Source organism: Dendropsophus ebraccatus, chromosome 11 (genome assembly GCF_027789765.1).
Source record: "Dendropsophus ebraccatus isolate aDenEbr1 chromosome 11, aDenEbr1.pat, whole genome shotgun sequence".
Lineage (NCBI taxonomy): Eukaryota > Metazoa > Chordata > Amphibia > Anura > Hylidae > Dendropsophus > Dendropsophus ebraccatus.
In genome coordinates, this window is record NC_091464.1 from 56,593,282 (window position 1) to 56,610,665 (window position 17,384).

At 42.7% G+C, this 17,384-nt stretch overlaps 1 protein-coding gene across 7 annotated transcripts in view; it reads left to right on the plus strand.

Annotated features, from left to right (window-relative positions):
- LOC138767219 (nectin-3-like protein) overlaps positions 1-16,832 on the plus strand; it is a 63,418-nt gene extending 46,586 nt beyond the window's left edge. For 4 of the 7 annotated variants that reach the window (XM_069944589.1, XM_069944588.1, XM_069944583.1 and 1 more), the window contains exons 5-8: positions 6,860-7,017; positions 8,774-8,879; positions 9,449-9,515; positions 15,633-16,832. In XM_069944589.1, coding sequence (XP_069800690.1) covers positions 6,860-7,017; positions 8,774-8,879; positions 9,449-9,476 — 292 coding nt within the window. In that variant the 3' untranslated portion in view covers positions 9,477-9,515; positions 15,633-16,832. The remainder of the gene's footprint in view (positions 1-6,859; positions 7,018-8,773; positions 8,880-9,448; positions 9,516-15,632) is intronic. The other 3 variants (XM_069944584.1, XM_069944587.1, XM_069944586.1) reach the window with 3 other exon arrangements.
- Positions 16,833-17,384: the final 552 nt, after the last annotated feature.

A 17,384-nucleotide genomic window follows, 5' to 3' on the forward strand; every position in this document is an offset into this window, starting at 1 on the left:
TAATGGTTTATTGACTGATCATAGCACATATTTTGTTGCTGGGACCTTCAGCAATCAGTTGTAATCTAGCAGGAAGTGTTCATTTACCTTAGAGCGCACCCACAGTAGAAATTAAGCATTAACACCCTTTTAAAAAAAGGATTGGGCTGTCTTTATTGTGCCAATTCCTTGTTTGTATGTTCTGGGGGGATATTCTCCCCCATCGCGGTACCTTGTGTACAATCTTGTTCTCACTAACAAAGGTGGTAAAATTCTGTCCAATAAGTTTTCTGACAAGCAAAAATTGATTGCTGGCTCGGGATCCTTCTGTATGTTTTGGAGGACATAAACAACAAGCTACAGTGATGCAATGAAAAGGTCCAGACAGTAGGGAAACCAAGTTGAGTGTCTGTAACTGGCAGGAAGATGGAGATGGCAACTCTGCAGCATAGAGCTGTAGTGAATACTAGGAGCAGTTCTAGAGACCTTAACTAAAAAAGATAGTGATAAAATAGAAGTAGATAAAATAAAATAGACGTCCAAAGATGGGCTACAAAAATGGTGGAGGGTGTGAAGCCTAAAACAAATCAGGCAGGATTTAAAGCGACTCTGTACCCACAATCTGACCCCCCCCCCCAAACCCCTTGTATCTTCAGATAGCTGCTTTTAATCCAAGATCTGTCCTGGAGTCCGTTCGGCAGGTCATGCAGTTATTGTCCTAAAAAAATACTTTTAAACTTGAAGCCCGTTCCAAACGGGAGTATCTGTGCCCTAACTTTGCACAACCCCTCTCTCCCTCCTCCCCACCCTCCTGATCATTAGGAATGCTCCAGGCAGATTGCCTGCTATTCCCCACCTGTGTCAGCCTGGCACATGGGCTGGATCGTTAAGGACCTGTGCAGTGTTCAGCATGTAGAAAATGTTCCAGTGGCATTCATAATGATGGAGAGGGTGGGGAGGAGGGACAGAGGGGTGGTGCAAAGTTAGGGCATAGATACTCCCGTAGGGCACAAGGCTTCAAATTAAAAGTATTTTTTAAGGACAATAACTGCATCACCTGCCAAACGGACCACAGGACAGATCTTGGATTAAAAGCAACTATCTGAGGATACAAGTGGTTTGAGGGGGTCAGATTGTGGGTACAGATTTACTTTAATTATCTAAATCTGTACATTCTGGAGGAAAGAAGGCAAAGGGAGGACATGATGGAAACATTTATACCTGTATGTGTTACAGGAGGCAAGACGGGAATAGGGGACATAATGAAAACCTTTATAAATGTTACACGAGGAAGAGGGAAAAGGAAGGGCATGCTAAAAACCTTTATATATATGTTACAGAAGGGAAAGAAACAGCACAATGGAAAACTTTTATGTATCACAGGAAGGAAGAAGGAAAAGGGAGGACATAATGAAAAACTTTATATATGTCACAGGACAAATAAGGGAAAGCAAGGAGATGATGAACACGCCGGCACTGTGCTGAGCTGATCATTTACACAGTATGATCGCATGGGGGAGGAGGTTACTTATGCATTGGGTTTGCAAAATGCAATATGAGTAAAAAGAAGAGAAACAGCAGCATCACAGTAAGAAAAGCATTATATTAAAAACTGAGCTGCTGCTCCTACTGTTGCTGCAACAGTAAAGCCTTAACTTACCTTTGAGAGGCAGTGTGGATAATCTGGACCAGACAGCTTGCAGGTACACATATTACATAAGGAAAACATGGGCATAATCCATATAAAAAGCCATCCATCATAAAAAAAACAGCAGAAATGTTAACACAGACAATCACCAAAGAAAATATGGACCAGGAGCACCAATATCTCTTATTCTATGGGCATTCAGTGCGGTAAATTATATTATTGCATACTCAAACTCTTCTGGTCATACCAACATCTTATGTACTCATATATTTGAGACCAGAATGTACCAATTACTATCCAAGAACCATGTCTTACTACACTCATCCATTTTAATGAGTTGGCTTCTGTTTCGTGATCTTCCCCAGGGAACTTGCAGGTACACAGCCTGAGCCCTGTCTTGCACATAAAACATGCAAGGCTTAACTTTTACCTCCTGTGTTTTGTCCTGATCTAGATCTTACTAGACAGATATTCCCTGACAACAGGCAGTAAATAGCAGATTGCAAGGAAGTGAGACACCCAGTGGACAACATTTTAAAGCAGTTTTTATCGGTAAGGATAGAGGTGAGCGAATCTTTTAACCTCTTAAGGACATATGCCGAACCCGTACGCCATATGTCTGGAGGAGGAGTTCAGAGGGGGGCCGCGCCGTGACCCCGCTCTGAACTGCTGCGTTCCCGACTGCTATCTGCTATCTGTGGTTCATGTGGTTTTTTACTGCAAAATCAATAAACTTCACAAACCACACTACAACAGCTCAACAATTGCAGGTGTTTAGCTGATTTAGTGTGAATCACAGAGTTTCCTCATCTATACTTGCCTGTCTGTGCTCCCCCCAATGTTATCCTCCGGGTCTTCGGCATCTTCAGTGGCCTCCAGCCCGCTCCGGCAATCACTGGCCATGGCGCTGTCCCTTCTCAGTCAGTCAGTAATTGGCTGAGTGGGCTGTCACTCTCCGCTCAGCCAGTTACTAACTAAAAATATAAATTTTACTGAATGAGTAGTAGCTATTGGGAGAAAATTTCCAGCAAATGTGGTAGGTAACTCTATACAGTAGGGAAATGTAAACCTGTCTGGCATAAACATATTTATCCTAAGAAAAAGTAGAAATTAAAGGCAAACTATCAGACAAATCTAACCTGCTTATAGACCCCTATATCGCCTTCGACGCTGAGAGGGAGGTACACTATGTGTCTTACCTTCCATCTGACCTGCCCCCTCCATTGATTATAATTGGAAGATGCGGGTCGAATGACGCGGCAGTGCTTCTGATGGTGCTCCAGTGTGGTGTTTACCCCGACTAACATCGCAGGATCGGTGCCGAGGTGGAAGGTACCTTCCTCCTCAGCTTCTCCGTTGCAATAGGGTGTCATTATCAGGTTAGATTAATCTAACCTGCTGAGAGTTCCCCTTTAAATGAAGTTCAAGTAGATGGAACTGGAGTTATCTGTAATCGTTTCTGTTTCTGTTTAGAACTAGCTAGTACATCAGAGCTCTGCCTGTATCATCCTAGGTACCCATTACAGGATTACAGGGAATAAGCTGTCCTTGTTTTCAGGCTTTATAATTATACAAGGGTTAGTTAATAGTGATTCCAATACTTGCAATGCTAGTAAATCGAATGACCTATATAGAAACTAAAGGTTTACAACATAGATGGACCAAAATCTATAAGGAAATTGTTGAATCAAAGAATGTGGCTGTGGTAAGAGTAAAGATGTACCCTACTGAGTAATAGAGTGTACCTAGTAGAGTGTCGGTTCGTACATATGTACCTTTACTTGTTTGAATTACGGGGTATTTGTGCTGCCTTTTGATTTTCTTTTCTTAAGTCACATTATAGTCAACTCAATATCCATCCAGGTCACGTCGTTCGGCGGATAGCGGAATATGCCGGCCCATAGAATGGTGTCTATGGAGCCGGTGGATAGGCGCATGGCCGTGCGCGCGGACAGACAGCGGAATTCCGTGGATATTATCTGTGAGAATTCCTCAGTATGAACCCACCCTTATGCTGACCACATACACACTCAGAAGTTTGTTTGCTAGACTGCTGATCATTCTCCAATTGACTTATTGCTGCACTAAAGAATCACCTGTTTAGAAAGTCTACTTCAGGTATGTCCCACCCACTATTGCAGGTGGTAGTGAATGGCCTCATGATTTTTTTTCTAGTAAGGGTATGTGCACACTATGGAATTGGGGTGGAAATTTCAAGTGGAGTCCACGTGGCGGTCTTCTATTTGAGTTCCGTCTGTCCCACAGACGTGTCAATTCTTTGGGTGGACAGTGGAATGAGCTTCAGAATATCATTGAGTCTATAGGACAGGCAGAACTTCAAGTGGAGAACCGCCGTGCAGACTCTGTTTGAAATTTCCACCCTGATTCCTTAGTGTACACGTACCCTAATACTGCAGCTTTTCCAGCAAGATTGTGCACAACGTGGGTGTGATTTTAGGCTTCATGCGACAACAGTTCTGTGATTTCATACTAGCAATTTCTCTGTCAATTCTTTGGACTGACGGTGGGATTTGGCAAATATCATTAAGTCTATGGAATGGGCAGAACTTCAAATGGAGGTTTCCCGACAGAATCCACTTTCTGCCAGGCGGCCGGAGATGTTTCTATATGGATTCCATAGTGTGAACATAACCTAAGGCCAAGGGTGGGAGCAGTTAATGGGTTGAACCAAAGAAAAGTCTGCTGTAAATTATAAATGTTACCTAAAGATATATATTATTTTTATTATTTATATTTTTAAAGCAAAGCTGACTTTTACTGTGACCCTGTAGACTGCCCACATCCTGATCTCATCTTAACACAAAGAAGAACACAACAAACACAAAGGGTGGATATGCCCATTGAGCCAATCACCAGATGAGGTTGGTGATGTGTCCAGTTGTTGGGTAATGTTTCCAGTGGTTGGGGATGCGGCCAATGATTGGGGAATACTACCTAGGGCAGTTTGTCCTTGTAGGCAGAAATAGGAGTCTGGGTCCAGTTTAAGGTTTCCCTGTCCCGGACATGACACTGGTATTTTAATGAACCTTATATAAAAAAATGCATGGACCATTCCTTTAAGAGATTGCACCTCAGTCCTAAACCCGCTTAGTTTGCTTCCTCTAATGGTGAATTTGACTTTCTCTTGATGCATTATGACCCCATTGTGAGGAAATTTCCATCCAGAAAAGGGGCATGGCTTAAATCTCCCATAAAACAGACTTTTCTCCAAGCAGAGGAAAGCTATGGAAAAAGTTGTTGATTTGGACCAGTTTACGCAAAACCGGAGTTTAGCCTTGCCAGAGATTACAGCAAGGCTAAAGTAGGAACATGATGTGCATCAAACACATAACAACATCCATGACTTCATTGGCTTGTTGTTTTGAGACTCGTAACTGAGACTCCACGGACCCTTCTTTTGCATATTTAAATATATAGGGGGCAATGCATCAGTGGAGACTCTTCAGTGAGTACTCCATCTGATTTTTTTTGTCGCTGGTCTCCCTGAGTTCAGCGATTGCTGTGTTTTGTTGGTCTATTTTTCATTGCCCCTGTTAGCCAGAATCCTACTCCACACTGACGAGGGGCAACTACCCCGAAACGATCGTCTGTGGATGGATGCCTGCCTTGGTAAACCCTTGTCATGTCGCAATACTCTCCACAGAGTTAGACTTTGACGTTTAAGGGACCATCCTGGTATTTCCCTATTTATGTTCCAATACTCGCAACCGAGTGGGACTTAAGGGGCTACGTATCAGGGTGGGCCTTGGCAATAGGCTTCCCTCCCCTGGAGGGATATCTGGCTATTCCTGTGTTTTGAGACTCGTAACTGAGACTCCACGGACCCTTCTTTTGCATATTTAAATATATAGGGGGCAATGCATCAGTGGAGACTCTTCAGTGAGTACTCCATCTGATTTTTTTTGTCGCTGGTCTCCCTGAGTTCAGCGATTGCTGTGTTTTGTTGGTCTATTTTTCATTGCCCCTGTTAGCCAGAATCCTACTCCACACTGACGAGGGGCAACTACCCCGAAACGATCGTCTGTGGATGGATGCCTGCCTTGGTAAACCCTTGTCATGTCGCAATACTCTCCACAGAGTTAGACTTTGACGTTTAAGGGACCATCCTGGTATTTCCCTATTTATGTTCCAATACTCGCAACCGAGTGGGACTTAAGGGGCTACGTATCAGGGTGGGCCTTGGCAATAGGCTTCCCTCCCCTGGAGGGATATCTGGCTATTCCTGTGTTTTGAGACTCGTAACTGAGACTCCACGGACCCTTCTTTTGCATATTTAAATATATAGGGGGCAATGCATCAGTGGAAACTCTTCAGTGAGTACTCCATCTGATTTTTTTTTGTCGCTGGTCTCCCTGAGTTCAGCGATTGCTGTGTTTTGTTGGTCTATTTTTCATTGCCCCTGTTAGCCAGAATCCTACTCCACACTGACGAGGGGCAACTACCCCGAAACGATCGTCTGTGGATGGATGCCTGCCTTGGTAAACCCTTGTCATGTCGCAATACTCTCCACAGAGTTAGACTTTGACGTTTAAGGGACCATCCTGGTATTTCCCTATTTATGTTCCAATACTCGCAACCGAGTGGGACTTAAGGGGCTACGTATCAGGGTGGGCCTTGGCAATAGGCTTCCCTCCCCTGGAGGGATATCTGGCTATTCCTGTGTTTTGAGACTCGTAACTGAGACTCCACGGACCCTTCTTTTGCATATTTAAATATATAGGGGGCAATGCATCAGTGGAGACTCTTCAGTGAGTACTCCATCTGATTTTTTTTGTCGCTGGTCTCCCTGAGTTCAGCGATTGCTGTGTTTTGTTGGTCTATTTTTCATTGCCCCTGTTAGCCAGAATCCTACTCCACACTGACGAGGGGCAACTACCCCGAAACGATCGTCTGTGGATGGATGCCTGCCTTGGTAAACCCTTGTCATGTCGCAATACTCTCCACAGAGTTAGACTTTGACGTTTAAGGGACCATCCTGGTATTTCCCTATTTATGTTCCAATACTCGCAACCGAGTGGGACTTAAGGGGCTACGTATCAGGGTGGGCCTTGGCAATAGGCTTCCCTCCCCTGGAGGGATATCTGGCTATTCCTGTGTTTTGAGACTCGTAACTGAGACTCCACGGACCCTTCTTTTGCATATTCATTGGCTTGTTAGTAACAAAACCCATTGACTCATGTCTGATGGTTTGATCCTCTCTTTTTCTTACAGGGAAGACACAGTAAAGGAAACTAAAGCTACTCCATCTGATCCGACTGCAATAACATCAGCTACTCTGAATATCACCAGTGAAGATGGAGTATATATTTGCGAAACATCAAATTCACTGGGAGTAAATCGAGGATATATTTACTTATACAAATCAAAAAGTAAGATAGCTCATAGCTAATATTGGATTACATGTCGTATCAATATCAGCTTGACGCGTTACACTCATTGCTCCTCATAGTATAATTTTCCATCAGGACATGGCAGGGTTCAGCATTTCCTTGTAGCAGAAGCGAGCATCCTTATTTCAAGTTGACCTCTCAAGCACAATGTAACCGTATACAAATCTATAACTGCTGTTACTACTGATGTGTCAAATAAAAATAGATGTCACCCATAGAGCCATGATCAGAGCTCTAGACAAACCTCTACACTTAACGAAGAAGTCCGGTGAAAATTTTTATTTAAGTATTGTATTGCCCCCCAAAAGTTATACAAAACCCCAATATACACTTATTACGGGAAATGCTTATAAAGTGCTTTGTTCCCCGCGCTTACTACTGCATCAAGACTTCAATTCCTGTATAACATGGTGATGTCACGCCCAGACTCCCAGAGCTGTGCAGGCTGTGGCTGCTGGAGAGGATGATGGCAGGGGGACACTGAGGGACACAGGGCACTGGAGAGACACTGAGCATCCCCCTGCCATCATTCTCTCCAGCAGCCACAGCCCGCACAGCTCTGGGAGTCGGGTCGTGACATCACCATTTTATCCAGGAATTGAAGTCTTGATGCAGTAGTAAGCGCAGGGAATAAAGCACTTTATAAGCATTTCCCGTAATAAGTGTATATTGGTGATTTGTATAAATTATTTTGGGGGGGCAATACAACACTTTAATAAAACTTTTCACCGGACTTTAAATGGATGGCTTAAGGTCCTAATACACCAAGCAATTATCAGCCATTACGGCCTATAATTGTTTGGTGCAAAAGCTCATGTTAAAAGGAAATGATTAGCTGACAATCACGATGTCAGCTGATCCTTGTCTTTCTGGTTCAATAGTTTTTATTGGATTTTCTTAACACATTTTTTCAAGACAATAGTACAAAGTACTGTAGTGCTAACACATAAAGAAATAAGACAGAACAAATCAAGTAATCATTCAAGAGTGCAAGAATGAAAAATATGAAAAAATCTAAAATAATTATTCTAAAATACTTTCAACATGTTGTCGTTGTAGAACGATACCGATGGTCTTCTGTCCATTGAGCCATATAAAGATTGTCCAGGCAGCCCTTCTCGCAGCTCCCCCCCCCCCCACTCGCTGTTGGAACTGGCAGCGATCAGGGAATAAGGAACAAATGAGCGCTGATCTGACAGGTCAGCGCCCCCTCTTGTTCCCAAGCATTGTCCTTTAGGATTAGAATAGCATGCTCCATACTTTGTCGTATTACAATGTTGGGAACATTATAGCAGCATGATGACAGCATGTGTTGATGTATAGATGTTAAAGGAGTTATGAAGTGCTACAAAAACATCTTCCAGATACAGCACCACTCTTGTCTCCAGTTCAGGTGTGGTTTGGAATTTAGCTCCATTCACTTCAATGGAACTAAGTTGGAAACAAGAGTGGCCATGTTTTTGTAGCTCTGGATACCCCCGTTAAAGGGGTTATCCAGCGCTACAAAAACATGGCTATTTTTCCCCTACTGTTGTCTCCAGTTTGGGTGGAGTTTTGAAACTTAGTTCCATTGAAGTAAATGGAGCTTAATTGCAAACCGCACCTGAAATGGAGACAACAGTAGGGGGAAAAGTGGCCATGTTTTTGTAGCGCTGGATAACCCCTTTAATTCATATCGCCTTTCTATAGGCAGGAACCCTAAATTCTTAACAATTGATTTTCTTGTATTTTTTAGGTTCCCCTCATTGTCATTTTGGACTGTTAATCAGCTTCTCCATCATCTTAATCATCATGGTTGCAGTCCTCCTGTTTACGCTTTATATAAGCAGACGCATATCCAGGTATGCCTTAGCAAGTAGTACTATCAAGTCTATCGCGCAAATCTTGTCTAAGCCTTGTCTAAGGCCCTTTTCCATGGCCTGATGTACGATTAGCGCTTGTTTGCAGGGGCTTTATAAGGCTCAATCAATAGTGTTGCCAGGTCACATGAACAACCACTACATAATTTGTACTGTCTATTAACTTCATTATGGTCACCTGCACATTTCCATCCCCACATGAAGATGTGCGGATGAATGCCTATAGAGGTTTCTCATCCATCGACTGATCAATGGCCTTTTTTTTACATGATTTTCGACAATGAGGGTTCCTGCTTGATCATAATTGGCTGGTGTAAAAGGACCCTAAGGTTGCTCATACCTCTTTCCTTCATCCACATGTTCTTTCTTGGTTGGAAATGTGTCCACATGTTTTCTTGTTAGACTATTGTCTGTGACCACTACAGAGATCATGAGATCTGTTGAGCGGATCATGATGGAATCGGATGACTAGATTTATATTTACATGTGTTTTGTGTTGTAAAAAGTATAATAGAAAAAAATGCTAGTGTATTGGCTGCTTTGTATTATAGTACAGAAGGATGCACAGGATTCATTTAAACAAGTACTGAAGACGCTACATGAGGGAAACCTTGGAAGGTTAGGGAATTATCAGCCTATAAGATTGTGGGCCCTTACCTTGGTGCCATCACTATGTACAGCAAACATGTACTATTTACCGAGGGCCACCAAAGTCTAGATACTAAAGATGTTATTGTCACTTTAAAAAACTTCTGACATGTCAAATAAACATGTTAAAAGTGTTGTAGTTCTTAGTGCTGAGATCTCCAACGATCACTAAATCCAGCTAGGAGATGCAAGAGGCTGTGCGCTCCCCTCTCTGGCCACTTAATTGACTCATCACAGGAGACATTGTAAGTCAATTGATCCATCTCTTGCAATGGGTCGGATCTAGTGGTAATTGAGGGAGTGAAGCACACAGTTTTGGAATTTTTGTGATGGTATCTCTTTAAGGCTATGGTTCCTTTTTTGGCAATGTTACGGCTGCCTTTTTGGATGGTCGTCATTTTGGCTTCTAAACGGCCATATTATGCAAATGACTGTTGAAGTTTGCATAAAGTGCTCATATTTTGACACCGTAATAATGGCAGTCCATAAAGACGGCCAGACGTTTTGGGGACATAAATTGTATAGCCAACATAAGAATGTGCTTGATGGTAGCTGATGGTAGCAAAACGTAGCAGATGGTTCTAAGGCTCAGGGTGCTGTTAGATAGGTAGACTGCTGCCTGATGTAAGCACTGATCAGATAGATCAGCTCTCCTTTAGGTACTTCAGCTCCTGGACAAACAGGAGTCATGATTGACAAAATTGGCTCTTGGCTCATGTATGGAGGCCTCCCAACTGTGCCGCACTGGCAAATATAATGGGAAAAAGAGAGAGGGTGTATTAGATTTCAACAATTCCTTCCTCCATCCTTGGAGGGGTCCAGGTGCTCAGAAGTGTTACCAACAGAATGTAATTGCTTTTTCAACACTGACCCAGATCTACTGCCTTCTTCTAGTAACCCAGGGTTCCTCAGTCTTATTAGCAAGGGCTGATGTTGTGGTACTGTTACGGCACTTGTCATGGGCCTCGGAGTGGTATAGGCCCTCCCTAGATCCTAACACATGCCCTTTAAAGGAGTAATCCCTGTGTCCCAGTAGTGTGGTGTGCAGATAAGGTATCCACAGGGTCCAGAGTACTCAAACCGGATGACACTTTTACTGAACTTTTCTTAAGGGTGCATTCACACGTTCAAGTGTACGTGTATGTATGAACGCACCCTAAGGCCAGGTTCCTACATAGTAAGAGACCAGCCGTTCCGTGACCGAAAAGATCATCCTGTCTGTTACTCCAGTACTGGCCAAATGATCTTTACCGCCGATGAATTCGATGCGGGCGCATCCAACACTGCTCCCTTTTGTGAACTATCAGGGTTTTCTGCTCCCGCCATTCAATGAATAGCGGCCACAGAAATCTGACGTGTCCGTTTTTTTGCGACTCTGCTAGGGATCCTGGCCAGAGTGTATACTACGTGTATACTCTCCGGCCGGGATTCAGTAGAAGGCAGCACTACATAAGTTCCGTAGTAATCACAGCCGTTGCAACAACAACCGTGATTACTACAGAACTTACGTAGTGGGAACATGGCCTAAAGGTGTAGTACAGCAAATGCAAAGTAAACTTAAGATTCAGTTTAGGAGCTTTAGTCAAGGTCCCTGTTATTGCTGGAAATATTTGAATTACTGTTTTGAGCAGGTATACCAAGAACACTCTTTAGGTTTTGGCAAAAACTCTTTAAAGGTGACTTATGTAGAGTGTAGACTGAAGAACTAGACAGACTACCTTCTTAAGTTAGACTTATCCAGTTAGTACTGTGCTCAGCTGTAGGGATTTTGGAACCAGTGGCAATAAATTTGAAGACAACCTGTACTCACTGCTATGATGATCTAACTATTGTTGGGGAAGAGCAGAGAGTGACACCTCCAGTAGTACAGGCCCCAGATAAGGGTGAGCCAGATGTCTGTTTTAGCTTAACGTCCTGGCAAGTTGCAGTAAGGTACGTCAGCATAGTTGGTTCTTCTCCAGTCTGCTGGCTTCAGAATGAAGCTCCTGGAGAATCCAGGGCTCGGAAAGAACAGGATAGCCCCTCAGTGTGGATAGGATGTAGTCCCTGTGGTAGCCTCACTGAGGAGTACAAACCTGGCATGCAGTAACACTTGAAATCAGGATCAGAATACACTTTTGAGGAAACCAGCAAAATGCAGTTTACCATTCACAGAATACCCAATAATACATGTATCTTCCGTGCTGACCTACATACATAGAGAACAGCAGTGGCACATGGGTTTTGGGACACTGCACTATGCCTTCTATTCACCGAAACTAGAGATGAGCAAATTGCTCTTCTAAATGAAGCAAAGCGCTTTGTTTGATCTGCGCTCATCAAGCCGCTGGCCTTTTAGCACTGCTCAGCTCCCTGCTGCTTCACCCTGGGTGCCTTGAAAAGCTGTATCCAATGCTAGGAAACTTCTCCCAGTTTCCCGAGGTTTGGATCCAGCTTTTTCCTGGCACTCGGGGTGGAGTGGCATGGAGCGGAGAAGTGCTGAATGCTTGATGAGCTGAGCGCAGATCACTCCTCTTCGTTAAGATGAGCAGGCTGAAACACTCATTGACAATAATCAGCCCATTAAAGGGCCAAAAATCTTTTGTTCATCAGCTGATCGCATCTTTGGTGTAGGCATCTAAATAATCGCTAGTCGCTGGAACATCTTCATATGTGAATGGCAATGTGTAGGTTACTATGATGACAATAAAAGGACGCAGGTATAATTCGGCAATGGTTTACTTGGCTTGGCTGCACAATTAATTAGGCCTTTTACTGTACAGGTCTGCAAATGAACCCTGATCTCGCCAAAAGGCACACGCTTACAGCGCAGCATCAACCTGTGCAAAAAGGCACATAGCAAGCACCTATTCCCAGCTCTATCGAGTGTGGCACACCTAGTAGGTGGTTGGTTGATACCTGCTTGGCTCTCCCCATTGATCTTCTCACCTGTGGTAAATTACACCTGTGACAGTGGCATCTGTCTGTATTATAAAATGACATCTGCCTCCACTCACACCTGCTATATTGCCTTAGTAACCTAGTATTTGCATATTGCTATTTGGTGCAGTAGTAAAAAAAGACCTCATGCAAATTTCTTTTACTTATACAAATATTGGTGATCGAGTGAAACTTTATAGAGATGACCTGCTGCATATACCAACACTAGAGAGTGAATTTTGGCACTAGTGACTTTGTCTGAGTAGACTGGGGCAAAAACCATAAAGACACTTACAGCAATGTGGGCAGTGCTCTATGCATATAAGCCGTAGATGCTGTGTCCCAGTAGAAAAAGAAATAAAGCACCCATGTAGTTTAACAAATTCCAAAGATCTTTATTTTATCCAAAGATAAAACAGGTTGCACAGGTCTATGAGAGGACGCTGGAGCACATAAGGTAGCAATGACTGTTTCATGTGTTAGCCACCACACTAGCATTCACTGATGATTGGGGACCTATTCAGAACTAGCCATTATTGACAAATAAAAGTGCAAGCTATTAGGAATACATTTTTATCACACAGGTGCCTGCTGACTAGACAAATCCATCAGAACTGCAAAATGCAAAATAGATAAAACAAAACTTTTCATAGAAAACAGCCTAGAAAAAATTCTGGAGTATGCAGGAGTTTCCTGTTATGGCCACCCATATGCAATTTTCCATTTTTGCTGTGATATATATATATAAAGCTATTATATGTGAGACGGGTTCATACAGATCACACATATCCACATTTACTGAAAATGGCAAAGCTGCAGGGATGCAGGGACTCAGATGGCGTTTTTTGGGGTGGCGTTTTCTCTCCTTTCTGGCGTTTTTTTAAATTCTGTGGCAGTTTTCCCAAAAAACAGCATGCTGTTGGTGTGGTGTTTTTTTCCCCGGCAAACTGTGGCATTTTTCTCCCATAGGCTTCGATGAAAGTCTTCTGCTCCACAGTGAACTCTGCGCACAGCGAACTCTGTGTGCTGGTTCTGGGCCTGCTTCAGCAAGAAAAGGGGTCAATCATCCCCTTCTTTTCTAGAGAAGGTGCATTTGGGTAAGAATTTGGACATGAACACGGACTTCAGCGATGTCAAAACGGGTCAAAACGCCAACCCAAAAAACATTAAGAACACACAACACATTATTCATACATAATGTCAAAAACGCCAAAAAAAGAGTAAAAAAAAAAAACAAAAACCCGCAAACGCAGAGAAAAAATGCCATGTGCCACAATGGCATTTTTACTGTCTTTTTTTTGTGGTGGTGAACAAAAGTAAAAAATAAAAATCTGTACTTACTTTGTAGTCATAGTAAACCTGCTGCTACATATACTCTGTATAGTAAGTACAAAGCAGGGGGTAACATTCCTTGTTACACACGAATGATTCATAAAATACTTACGATTTATCCGTGAAGGAAATTGCTGTTCAGCCCTACCTGGGCCTAAAGGGTATGTTCACACAGGTAGGAGTTTAATTGCGCCAAATTATTGAAGGACGGCAGGATTTCAATTAAATGATTGATTACTGCAATTAAATGATGCATTCACATTGCATTGTCATTGTGTTGCTGCATGTGTGAACACAGCCTTGGAAAAAGTAATTGTCCTTTTAGTGGATCAACAAGGGATCTTTGAGGTCTCAAAACAACCTTGAAGAACAAAAGATTTGCAGGACTCAATTGCTTCAATTAAAGGCAGTCTGTCAGCATCAGGGCCCTACCTTAGTTGCTGACAGTGTGCTGTAGCTGGCGGGGATGTGTCGGTGGAGTGGATTGTTCACAACCTTATGTCTCCTACTGTAATGACGTGTAAAAGAGGAGTTGAGACTCAGCGTTTGTGCCGCACTCTAGCACACCACTCCTTCCTCCTCAGTGATGCCCACCCTTCTGTTCACTCAGCTGTCAGTAGCTGCTAACAGAGGACTGATCTGCAATCAGATATTGTTGAATCTTCTAGCCTGTTTAGGCGCTGTGGATTTGGTTCAAATCCCCTGATGGAATTTAAAACATAGATCTTTATTTTTTCTTTTTTTTTTATTGTATTATATTGTATATTTATTGTATTATAGTATGTTTAACAGTGCAAAATATTGGTATTGCTGGATGATCTTCATGTCAGTTTTCTGCGGCTGCTATTCATTGAATAGCGGCCGCAGAGAACCTGTCAATGCACACAATGTGTGCAGCGGGGAATTTGGATTTGGATGCGCCCGCATCCGAATTCTTTAGTAGTAAAGATCATCCGGCAGGTACTGCAGTACCGGCCAGGATGATCATTAGTAACACCAGCTTTTCTGTGATCCGGCCGGGTCACAGAAAAGCCAGTGTTTTGCTAAATGTGAACATGGCCATAAAATGTAAAATAAACTATAAATAAACACATGCGGAATTGTCCAACGAATTAAAATATAACTTTATTAGTCTGGCACAGTGAATAATGTAAAAAAAACTCTGATAAAAAACAATCACAAAGTGCAATCTAAATCAAAGCTGTACTGATAATAACTACATATTGCAAAAACAAAAAACGATATTGCCAGAATATTGCCCTCCTCATCATTAGGAATGCCCCTGGGCAAGATTTCTCCTAATTATCACTTGTTTGAACACTTCACATGTGCCCTAATGATCCAGCACATGTGCAGTCTTCATACAAGTGATAAATAGGGGAAATACTGCCCAGGGCATTCCTAATGATGAGGAGGGTGGGGAGGAGGGACGGAGAGGTGATGCAGGCCTAGGGCACAGACACTCTAGGCCACACAAATTTGATACAGGGCTGCAAGTTTAAAAGTTTTTTTTAGGACACTATTTGTATCACCTGCCAAATGGTCCCCAGGATGGAACTTGGATTAAAAGCAGCTATTTGACGATACAAGCGGTTTGCAGGAGACAGATTGTGGGTACAGAGTCAATTTAAAGAAAAAGTCTACCTTTTGAGAAGTAATACTGTGCATGTGTTATGCTGTGGAACGGCCTCTTTGTGTTTGAAGGTCTTGCAAGTCACAAACATTATCATGTCTGCTTCTTTTGTGTTTTGGTGACATTTTAAAAAATAATAAGAATAATAATAATTATAATTATTATAATAACAATAATAATACAAATCTTTTTCTTCCAAACAGAAAATAAACTAAAAGAAAAAGAAAACAAACAAACAAAGTGCTATGAAATAACTTAGAGCTCCTAGGCCTAAATGCCTATCTATTTACAATATTTGGGTTCTCTTATAGGGCAGAGAGAGAATAAGAGACTTGGAGTGACTGTTACCTCTGCACCCACAAGGATTGACTCCTGATTGTTACTTGTTGCTACTCATCAAAAGAAACGGAGGCCCTAAGTCTTTAGCGCTTCAGAGAGAATGCCTTGGATCTTCAATGATTATCTTGGAAATGTTATAACCACCAAGTTGAACTTTCCATAGTGTACAGAAACCAAAATTTGCTGCTGGTTGAATCGTCTCATTTAAAAATTGTATATTGATATTTATTTATTTATTTCCAATTCCTTAAAAAGGTATAATATTTTGTAGTGCTCACAGTGTTCTATGTAACCAATTCCATACGCCAGTTTAGCACTTGTAGTGTAGAAGGAAACAAGAGAATGAAGAGGAAAACCCTGCAAATACAGGAAGAATATACAGACTCCATGCAGATGCCATGCTTGATCGGATTTGAACCCAGGACCAAAATAGTGGTAACCACTGAGCCACCATGATTAAAGTCATCTGATGGCAAGAACAGTCTGTCTCGAATATGGCACTCTATAGAAATTCTCCATACATCTGCCTACTGGGAGGAGGGGGAGACCAGTCTTCACATAATGGATTGGACTTCATTTTACTCTACTATAAAATATCATAGATTAATATAAAGTACAAATCCTGCAACAGAAACCAGGGAGCGATTAGGGGACTTGCATAGAGAACCTGGAGAGAGGATTGCTGACTTTTTTGTTCCCAATCATAACTTGGTATAAATCTGACCAGGGATAAAATGCTTGCCTGACTGAGCATCAGTCTACTGTATCTTGCCCAGAAATTCCAGTTGAGGCCAGTGTATGTGCTAAGCTTAAAGAAGCTTATTTTTGTGTATAATTTATAGTGTTACTAAGTGACTTTACGTAGTCCTCCAACCAGGGCCAATTCTAGCTTTTCTGCCGCCTGAGGCGAGAACTGACAAAGCGCCCTGCCCCCTGCCCTCCTCACATTCCCTGTAATATCACCATGCGCATAGTGCCCCTCACATTCCCCCTACAAGATTATCATGCCTCCTGCCCTCCTCACATTCCCTGTAATATCACCATGCCCATAGTGCCCCTCACATTCCCTGTAATATCACCATGCCCATAGTGCCCCTCACATCCCCCCTACAAGATTATCATGCCTCCTGCCCTCCTCACATTCCCTGTAATATCACCATGCCCATTGTGCCCCTCACATTCCCCATACAAGAACTCCAGCACTCCCAGGTCCCCCCATTCAACATAATTAATGCCTCAGCTGAGTATCCTATCCTGTGACCTGACAGCAGTCTAAACTGCAGGGACCTCAGAGCAATAGTCAGGGAGAGAAGATCCAGGACAGGCACAGTGCAGCGTCGCAGTGTGTATGGGACAGGACTATAGATAACAGTGTGCGCCGTGCGGTGACCAGATTTTTTAACAGTTTGAGCCACTATGGGCCCCCTGAGAGCTTCGAAACAAACAACAATCTGCAACTGCTGACCTCTGACCTCAGGAGCCAGAGAAGAGCCATAAAACGGGCTGCTCTGTTAACTCTTTCAGTACTGCAGAATGTAAAGTATTACTGTGCATCACTTACATTCTGCAATACATAAAGAGTTAACAGCAGAGCAGAACATTACTTTCATGCCTCT